General features: G+C 37.5%; 1 protein-coding gene across 1 annotated transcript; it reads right to left on the bottom strand.

Moving 5' to 3' along the window:
• Positions 1 to 782: 782 nt before the first annotated feature.
• LOC127498973 (L-threonine 3-dehydrogenase, mitochondrial-like) lies at positions 783 to 10027 on the bottom strand. The gene is made up of 9 exons (XM_051868997.1): positions 9823 to 10027; positions 7516 to 7709; positions 7239 to 7281; positions 5212 to 5282; positions 4985 to 5134; positions 4703 to 4875; positions 4377 to 4467; positions 2277 to 2546; positions 783 to 1405 (listed from the first exon to the last, which is right to left on the bottom strand). Exons 2-9 carry the CDS (start codon positions 7697 to 7699, stop codon positions 1266 to 1268), a joined length of 1122 nt encoding a protein of 373 aa, XP_051724957.1. The 5' UTR covers positions 7700 to 7709; positions 9823 to 10027; the 3' UTR covers positions 783 to 1265.
• Positions 10028 to 10493: the final 466 nt, after the last annotated feature.

Below are 10493 nucleotides of genomic sequence, written 5' to 3'. Positions count from 1 at the left end.
GTGCAATTTCTTTAAAAATGAAATCAAGCCAAGGTTGTTTTATACAACTTAAAGGAAAAGTTGACCCCACAATGAATATTCTGCCAATCACTTTTATATTGTTCTAAACCTATATGACTTTCTTTCTTCTGTAAGTCACAAAAGAAATTCATTGCCCATACTATGGAAGTCAATTGGCTCCGATGTTGTTTGGACACCAGCGTTCTTCAAAATATCTTCTTTTGTGAAGAAAGTCAGTCATACAGGTTTGGAATGACATTTTTGGGTGAACTATTGTATCATTAAGACTGATGAAAAAGACAAGTGGTTCTCAAATGCTACTAAATTAATTTAATCACTAATCCTTTTACAGCTTAACATTAACAACTAAAACCAAACATCAAAGATACATAAATATGTATTACAGAGTTACAATTGTCAAGTCTGTATAATTAAATAAATTGTTCCCAAAAGTAAAAAACAAAACAAAAAAACAAACAAACAATGAAATTCAGCTATAGTATAAAGATCACGATGAGGTTATTTTAATAAAACTAAGAAGCCCTTTAGAAATAGCACCATAATTATGACTATCATTTTATACTATGATATTACATTTCTTTCACACAAGCACACAATATCTCATAAGTATACACTACCGTTCAAAAGTTTGGGGTCAGTACAATTTTTATGTTTTTCAAAGAAGTCCCTTATGCTCACCAAGTTTTATGCTGATTTGCTGCTCAATAAACATTTCATTATTATCAATGTTTTGATGATTAGAAAGTTCAAAAGAACAGCATTTATTTGAAATAGCATTTTTATTTTTTTTATTTTTTGCAACATTATGAATGTCACAATTTATCAATTTAATGTGTCCTTTCTGAATGAAAGCCTTCATTTCTTTTAAAATATAATTAAAAAAAATCTTACTGAACCCAAAAAAATTTTAAAAAATAACGGTAGTGTAAATCATTCTAGCAAAGCAAATAAAGAATGTATTGTTCCGAGTTCAGTATATTCACTGATAAAAGAACCAAAGCTAATTATTTCACACTGCCTGCTACAGAACAAATAGTTCACAAGACAAATTTAAAGCTTATATAATTGAACCCTGTAAATCTTTGGTTTATCTTTACTTTACCAGGAAAAACTGTGCAAATACATGCTACATATGGAAAAAGGCAGAAAGTTTGACCTTCATTAATCTTAGTGCACTACAGGGCCCAATTACCATCCCTTCCATTAGGTCCTAAAAACCTCAAACACATAATAGCAGATGGTGCTTAGTTTGCTTGAGACATTCTGGAGTCTGATCCAGTGAAGTTAAGCATCGTCTGAACCAGCTCTGGCAAACCATAGTCGTGCTTCCAGCCCCAGTCACTGCGGGCACTGGCGTCATCCAAGATCATGGGCCAGCTGTCAGCTAGAAGAAATAACACAGAAACACAGATATCACACTGACCTGTGTTCAGTTTGGAAGAGCCAAAATGGCATTATCTGCTGAATGTTTTATTTAAATGTCCACCAAATATCATAATGCTTAAAGTGCCACTATTATGCTATTATAAAATGTTCCTAATTATGTTTTAAAGTCTGCTACAATAAGTTTACATGCATCCAAGGTCAAAAAACACTTTAATTTTATCATAATATAAATTGCAGTATCACCTCTTTTCTCACAGTGCCTGAAATGGTTAGATCAAGGATTTGGTCTCCAGAGTAAACCAGTGTTTCCCAACTCTGTTCCTGGAGGCACACCGACACTACACATTTTCCAACTCTTTCTAATCCAACACACCTGATTTAACTCATCAGCTCGTTAGTTGAGACTCCAAGACCAGAAATATATGGGTCAGATAAGGGAGACTTCCAAAATGTGCACTGTTGGTGTGCTTCCAGGAACAGGGTTGGGAAACACTGCTCTAAACCCCTCCTTTTCTCCTTTCATGTTTGAGGGCGGTCAAGTAAATGTTGTTTGCGGGCAGCAATGAAGCTGGCATTATGCAAATTTGTTACAAAACTAAATGTAGGTTCATGTAGGAAGTAAGACTGAAATTACTGATGACTCGTTTCAGGCAGTTCAGAATCGATTATTTCTTTTAGGAGACAATAACTCTGTTTGTAGTGCACTTTGATCTTTGAAACATTGCAGACATTTTATATTCACAACCAGCTATATTGCACACTACATAAAAGGTAATATTAAAAACTTTAATTTATATTTAAGAGGATTTTAAATTAGATTTCAGTTTTTAGTGAATTATGGTGCTTATACTGATGTGTCAGACTCTTACCAATGGCCTGTCGAACTGGGTCAATCTTATATGTGACCTGCAGGTCTGGCAGGTGCCTCCTGATTTCTCGTACCAGCTCCTCTGGAGTGAAGCTCATGGCGCTGATATTGTATGTGCGCATACTGAGTATCTCAGCAGGGGCTTCCAGAACCTCCAGTGTGGCTCTCAGACAGTCATCAATGAACATCATGGGGAGTCTTGTGTCAGGCCTCAGATTGCACACAAATTTACTCGTTTTCACAGCATCGTAGAATATCTGGACAGCATAGTCTGATAGAAGAGACAGAATAAATGGAAGTTAAGGGTTAACAAAGATGCATTAGCCTTCCAGAGCAGTGTTATTTTAGTATTATTCATATACTGTTACTATTTTCCGTCACTTTCTTCTTCACGCGAGAATGATGACGATCACTACTCTCCGGCATACACCTCGCCTATCAAGTAAGGGTATGGTTGGCGGTGGAAACGCAAGCTGCATCAGGGTTTACTGTCCCGAATCGTACTGTACTGTACTGAACTGAACCGTACCTCTTGGTAGAAACGAGCCATAAGGGAACTAAGTTGCAAATAGAACTCTTAACAAAGTTTTGCAAAGTCAAACTGGGACAGGAAAAACTAAACCAAAATGCAATGAAACTGAAGAGACTGATATTGTTACAGTAGCTCCCCCTCCCGGATTGCGTGTCCTCCTGCCAAATAAGAGTCCAACTGGGGAAGGGGAAAGGGGCTTTGGAAGAAGGACAAGGGGCTGGCAATGGAGGTGGAGCCGAATAGCCAATGAGACCAATGACATCAATAGATCTGGAGGCCAAGCAAGAGGACAGAGGCGAAGGCGGTGGGACTGAGGACTAAGGTAAAGCCAGAGGGCAGGTGGAGCCCAACGTAGCCGAAGGGGTGGAGGAACAAAGCACAGCTGAAGGCGTGGAAGTCTGGCGCAGGCAGAGTGACAACTGACCAAGGTGGAGCCAGAGGGACGAGGGAGCCCAGTGGAGCTGCAACGACAATGGCCCCAGGTGGAGCCAAGGGAGGGAGGAGCCAGGGTGGAGCCAACCGGTCGATGAGATTAGGTGGAGTGACAGGCTCGGCTGGAGGCGAAGTCAGGAGATCCCCTTTCCAAGGCAGAACTGGAGACCAGAAGACCCGAGGCAGATCCATGCAGCAGAATAGAGTCAACAGTGGGGGAGCTGAGGGACTGAAAGGAGCAGGTGGAGGCAGGGCCAAAGGACTGGCTATTTTTGGTAGAGGAGATGGGAGAGGGAGGCTGGGTGGGACCATTGGAGATGCAGGAGACTTGGAGCTGGAGGATATATTTGTTTTAGTTTTTAGTAATTTTAATTCCTTAGTAGTAATTACTTTATTTCAGTTAAGCTGCATTTCTACAACAGGGACTTTCCCCAGGAACTAGGGACTTTGGGGTGGTACTCGGTATGTTTCGATTGCAGGAACCAGAGTCTAAATGAAGTTTCGGGTAAAAATTTTCCCCACAGAAAGTCCCTGCTCACGAGGTAGTACTTTTTCAGGAACTTTCAGGGGTGGGACTTGGGTGCTGAACATGCTGATTGGTTGAGTTCATGCAGCATTTTATTTCAACCACCATTTTTAGAAGTCTGTTGCAGTGCATACAATAAAAGTCGTTTGCTATTCAAATCAACAATGGAGTTTAAAAAATACATCCGATGAACGTATGACGAGGTTAAGGCTTTATTAAGCTTATTAATTATAATTATATTAATTATTTATTAATATGCGGAGGACAAAATTGGACAGGCTGGAACTGCAAAGTCACGCACAGTCCTACGTCACCGGACTAATTTGCTTAATCTTCACGGTACTTTAGATCATGATGGAAATACAGACAGCATAAGGTCTGGGGGGGGTGGGGGTGGGAGTTCCTGAGACAAATTGTTCTGGGCAATTTCAGTGGAAACGCGGCTTTAGTTGCCAAGGCAACATTTCTAATTTTCTGAAAAGTTTTTTTTTTAATTTAAGTTTTTCATCTAACATTTTCTATTTTATTTCAGCTTTGTTTCAATTAAAAAATACACTTTTTAATAGTGTTAGTTTACAACAACAACACTGTTCTAGAGGAGATATTCTCACCTGTAGTTCCTCCACCAGGTTGAGAGTCTGCAGAAATGATTCCTGGGTATCTGAGACAGCGGAAGTCAAGACCAAACCTGTGATGGTAATACTTGAAAATACAATAGAGAAATGTGATTTGAATAATGCATCACAGAGCGTGAAAATAATCAAAGCAAAATATGCATGAAATTAATATTCATTAAGACCTCATGAAATGGCTGTGTTGATATATTTCCTATTGCCTAGGCTTGTACTCTTTCTTTTCTCATTCTCTTTTAATATCATGCTAAAACTAAAATCCCAATAAAATGTTTAGGATTAAGTGTTCTCAAAAGTGTACTGACCTCTCCCATTAGCTCAGTGTGAACCTTGGACACTCCGTAAATGGTTCGTGGTCGTTGGATGCACAGATCAGGGGTGGGGTTACGAGGGGAGGAGGAGCCAAAGGCTCCAATAGTACTGGGGATGAAAAGACGGAGCCCATGTTCGACGGCAATGTCAAGAACGTTGTGCAACCCTAAAGATGAGGAAGTTTGAAAAGAAATTATATGTATCTTACCACTGAAAAGTGATTGAATATGAAAAAGATACAAATGAAACAGATGTCAAACCCCTCGGTGACTAACCAGTGATGTTGACGTCACGAGCGAGTGACACATTGGCCTCTCCGACTGCACTCAGAACGGCGCTGTAATGTATCAACCAAGTGATGCGGTTGTTTACAACAATCTCACGCAAGTTTTTGTAGTCCAAAATGTCGGAATATATAAAAGGACCTGAAGTAAAAAATTTGCAATTAAATGCCTAAAATCAATATAAATAAATAAATTTTAAAAAATATAATAACACTCACCGCTTTGGTAAACATGATTTGGGGGTTTCCTGATATCAGACAGAATTACATTATATTTTCCAAACTGCATCCTGTAACAAAAGATAAACAAAAATCTCATATTTAACTATTTAATACTACCAAAATTAAAGAGTGCATTAAACAAGGGGTGCTTCTCATTTCTTATTTGTGCATCCTTGTTTCCTTTCTTCGCTTCTTTTCCTCGCGTCTTAGCTCTACCCTCTTAGGGTATATCTGGTCGAATGCGTTTTCAACAACCTCTGCAAGTGGTCGAAAGTGGACAAGCTCAAAACGTTTTAGACGCGTTTACACCTGTATTTAGCTTCGGCCACTTGTGATCCGAGCGACCAAAACGCATCTTAATACCAGGTGGAAATAGGACCTTTGAGTATTGAGAAGCACCCAAGATTTTTTCTGGAATACATGAATAAAAAGTTACTACCTGACAGATATTACTGAAATCAGGTGTGCTGAAATCAATCTTATTAGACAACCCTGGACAGCAAATGAAGAGACACTGGACTTTTTTAACAAGTCAGAAACACTCTCTGCCTGTCAGCCTTTTACATGTCAAGGTTTGCTGAAATCGGGTTGGCTAATATGTCTTGGGGGCAAGGTTTCAGAAGGTGGGGTGATCTAAAGGCTGGAATTCACCACACAAAATTTAAAATCTGAACATATTTTAAAACACTAGGCATCATACTCTTGCAAACTTTGAAAATGATTAGAGTGAAAAACTGGGCATCACACACTTAGACAACTGAGGATCATTCACAGACTACCAGACATTGACAATGACAACAAGCACAACAAACTCACACAGATACATGATGCGCCTCATTGCATAATGAATGAAAACAATGTGTTCTAAAATCAGCTCAAAATATCAAACATGTTTGATCTCCAACTGGATGGAATCAGTTTTTAAATCTTTTTTTTTACAAACTGTTCCCATCAAACACTACAAGATTTTCTATTAAACCTGTCTACTCTGACTGATCAAACCCTGTAGACTTTTGGCAACTGGCATTGACTGACTGAAAATCAGGGGGGAAATCTGGGCAAAAGTCGTGTAGTGCATTCCAGCTTGAAGTCTAGTGAATGTTATCAAAACTTCAGAAACCATTCAGTCTAGGCCTTTCACTAACAATTATTTTGATAATTGAGTAATCGGTCAATTATTTTGATGATTGAGTAATTATAGACATAAAAAATAGAAAAAATAGACATAAGTTAACAATAGCCTTTTAAATTACTTAAAATAAATATATAATAACAATGAGGCAATAATAATTGGTTCAAATAAAGCATCAAAATCAAGTAATCAGATGGGGTTTTTTTATTGAACAACACTGTTAAAATACATAATGTAATATTCATAATATAAACAAAATCAACTTATGTACATTATGTATTATAACAAATGCCTGAAAAGGGCGCCAATGGCCTGATGACTGTTGTTGTTACACTTTACAGCATGATGATTCAAATATCAAATCATTCTAACTTTTATTTTGAAATCGTGATGAACAACAAATCGCATATTTATTATTGTATTAACCGAGCTGCTGAGATGTGCTCTACCCATGTAAATGCAACCCTTCACTATGACACACAAAGCGAATCAGAATTTCTAAGCATTCCCAAATGCACATTATTGGAAACCCAAACAAACAGCAGACTGAGTTCATGGGGAGCAGCATATACTGTGAACAGAGCCGCTCTGAGATGCAGGAAGAAACACATATCCTGCACGCTGCACGCATGTAAATGTATTTGTTTAACTGAATCGCAGCCTTTGTGATTTCACAATAGCACTCTGCTATATTATGATAAATGGTTTAATATATCGTACAGCCAAAACGGTCTAAAAATCGGTTCATGGATTTTCGTCCGTGGAATGTGCCACTTACAGTATTTTGCCAGTTAATCGACACAGGTAAATTGCAATCGAGCATTTTTTAAAATCGAATAGGCCTACTCAAATTTAATCAAGGATAATCGTGACTGCCCTAGTTCAGTCTCACCTGAGCAGTTTGGCTAGACCCACTCCCAGCTGACCCAGACCCCCTGAAAAGAAAAACAGAGAGACAATATGATTAAAAATCATTATCATTAGTCATGTGTTTCCATGGAGACTACATTTCATGCTTCAGAATGTGGTAACCAGGGAAACATGACATCTAAAGGTTTATATAACATCCATTTAGGCATCAAAGCTTGCACAAACACACACACACACAATCTTTAAAAAACTAACATTACACAATAAATGGTCTAGCCACTTGTCTCCTGCTCTCATACCGGTAATGAGAACTCTGGGATGATCCGATCCAGAGGACACTGAGTGAAAACTGGCATTGGATGTGACTTGGCACGGAGAGAAACTGACACTGCGAGCTACAACAGCGAGAGGCTGAAAGCCACAGACTGGAGCCAGGAGAACCCGCTGCACCGCCCCACTCAGAGCTCTTACACAGGACCGCATCTTCTACTCACTGCCAACACACAAATGTTGAATAAAGCACAGCATTATACACAGAAATGTACTTCCAAAAGAGTCTGTCTTACAAAGGAGTCACATAATCAGTGTCACTCATTTACTTATAATTTTTTATTTAAAATATCAGAATCTGAAACATATTCTTCTTTTACATTTTACAAAAGCATTTAACCCTCCATGGGACAAATTATGAAATCACAGTTAGAAAAAAATAATGACTTTATATTTTACATATATTTAAGGCTAAAATAATTTTCCAAAATAATTTTTTTACATCTGACCTTTGACCATTTTCTTAGGGTTTCGCCAAATACCTGACTTCCACAATCTATGACTTATATTCTTCATCTCTGCCATCATTACCACTGCAATGCGATCGTACCGGTTGCGCCGCCCTAAGGACGGCCCTGACTGCTTCTATTCTCCTTGATCTTCAACTTCTTCTTTTCTTACTATGACCTTATTTTCTGATGCACTGCCATCACTATCATCAATACTTTCTGGATAAGGTACAGCTTTTCCTCTCTGTCTTCTATAAAACTTACTAACATAAACCTAAAACACAGGCAAAAAGGCTATTATTCTGCCTGCCAGTAATGAACAATAGTGCAGCTATACAGAAAAATAAAAAGGACTTTGGACATCTCCTAAAAGGACTTTGTCATTTATGCATAACACACAGATTTTTTGGTATTTGGTATATTGAATTTACAAAATGTGCATTAAAAATCTCCAAAAACTTTAGAAAACACATTTGGATGTACAATATATATTTTAATTGAATTTATATGTATTTCCTAGTTTAAAATAAACTCACAGTGAAGCCTTGACAGCATGTGACCGAACATGTGCTCATGTCTTTTTTTTTGGCTGAAGGGGGTCATATGATGATAATAAATTTTTTTTTTTTTTTTTTGGTTGAATATTATTATTGTATTTTAAATGCAATTTTCTCTGCGTCATTTATAAATGACGTAACACCATAGAGAATGACAAATTCTTTGCCTTGCTAAGGATAATTTTACAGCTGTATTATATACATCCTAAATAATACAAAGGAACAGGCAAGTATTGGAACAGTATTTATCTTAGATAGTCATGTTTTAAATATGTAATAATTAATATTTTCATAGTTTAAGATTGAAAGTCTGGGTCTGGGACAAGAGTAAAACAATAAAATCCTTACATACAAGAAATTTGAATATTTTAAGAAATAAATAATGAAGACATGGAAAAGTTTCCAAGAGTCTTAATGTGACCTTCATACAAAAGAAAAAAAAAACTAAAATCTGTTAGTTTTAGTAAAATTCAACCCCTGGTGCATAAAAGCGCCAGTGGCTGAAGAAACACTCCGGTGCTGCCACCTTCTGGTGATGGCTATAACAGTCTCACAAAAATCATGTCAAATCAATTCTATTACTAGCTACAGTACCATACGGTTTAGTTCATAAACTTAACTGATCACCACTTCAAAAGTCACATTATTTCCTTTCGTAGTCTAAAAATAATCCTAAATAACTTATTTAAAAGAAATATTTAAACTACATTAAACTGAACTCAGTTGCATGAAGGTTAGCAATGAGTCTTTTGGTCACAGCAACGTGATTGTCAAACAAGATCTTCACCGTGGAAATGATTTAAATCCCTGAACAGTTTCTTCTTTATTTCTTTTCTTTTTTAACTTCACAATTATTATTAATTATACTTATCGTAGTAGTGCCTCATATCACGCTATAGTGTGTCTCCTTACACTATTTACACTAGTGCATTTTGCGACTAAGCATGCCTCATCACAAACTGGGAGGAGACTGGCAGTCTCTATTTACCAATCAACACCAGCTATTATCACAAAAACTTCTGTTGTAACAACACGCAGCCGGTGATAATGGACACATTTCACTTTTGGTTGCTACATGTATCGCTTTCTGATTCTTAAATTGGTACAATGTCTCAGTTCGGCGGGACAATCAAAGATCCGGATGCACTACATTTTAGCGCGTGTTACAATAAAACACATTCCTCCAGTAAATCAGGTCATTCATTCGTATGCAGAATTTTGCACAAAAAAGTGATGAAAACATCGATAAGAGAAACTTTGATTTACTCACCGCCCTAATCCTCTAGAATAAAGGGGAAAGAAACAGGTAAGGGAACCGTTTGCTCCTAAACTACATCAGAGTTCAACAGGATCAGGTGTAAATCTATCACTGGACAGACACCTTCTTCCACCATCAGTATTGCATCAGCTACAGGTCTCAGACAGTCTCTCGTGGAGAGTGTCACGGTGAGCCGGTGTCTGCTGTGATTGGTCAGTCCAGCCGAGACACACCCACTTTACACTGAATGCATTCTCAAGATTACATTACACCAAATTATTTTAGCTTTATAATACAGTGGACCTAAAACTTTTAAAGCCACACACAAATGTCAAATTAAAAATAAATAAATAAAATTAAAAAGGATAAAAAAGAGTGATATTTATTTTACAGAAAGATTGTGCAAACATACTTTTCACTTGCTTTTATATATCATTATCTAAGGCTCCGTTTACACTAGTGCGTTTTCGTTTTAAAATGGCGTTTGCAAGTGTAAACAGTTGCCTCTAGCGCATGTAGATAGCTGCAGTATTAAAAAAAAATGCAGAGTTTAACTGCACAATGACTGCTAAAAATAAAAATGACAACAAAGCCAGCAAAGATTGCAGTTCAGTCTCCATGTTATTGTTTACACGGTCGTCAAGGAGACGCAGAGCGAATGTGGGCAGCCACGCCATCGTTTT

Source organism: Ctenopharyngodon idella, chromosome 17 (genome assembly GCF_019924925.1).
Source record: "Ctenopharyngodon idella isolate HZGC_01 chromosome 17, HZGC01, whole genome shotgun sequence".
NCBI classification, from domain to species: Eukaryota; Metazoa; Chordata; class Actinopteri; order Cypriniformes; family Xenocyprididae; genus Ctenopharyngodon; species Ctenopharyngodon idella.
Note: the sequence above shows the minus strand (reverse complement) of the source record. Positions and strands in the feature narration are given on the sequence as shown.

Bases quoted from the DNA above. Each gene is read 5' to 3' on its own strand.
- LOC127498973 (XM_051868997.1), bottom strand. From the start codon at position 7,699: ATGCGGTCCTGTGTAAGAGCTCTGAGTGGGGCGGTGCAGCGGGTTCTC. The intron at 7,282-7,515 runs GTATGAGAGCAG...TTTTCTTTTCAG, and splicing joins TCCCAGAGTTCTCATTACCG to GGGGTCTGGGTCAGCTGGGA. The intron at 4,876-4,984 runs GTTAGTCACCGA...CCTCATCTTTAG, and splicing joins TCGTGACGTCAACATCACTG to GGTTGCACAACGTTCTTGAC.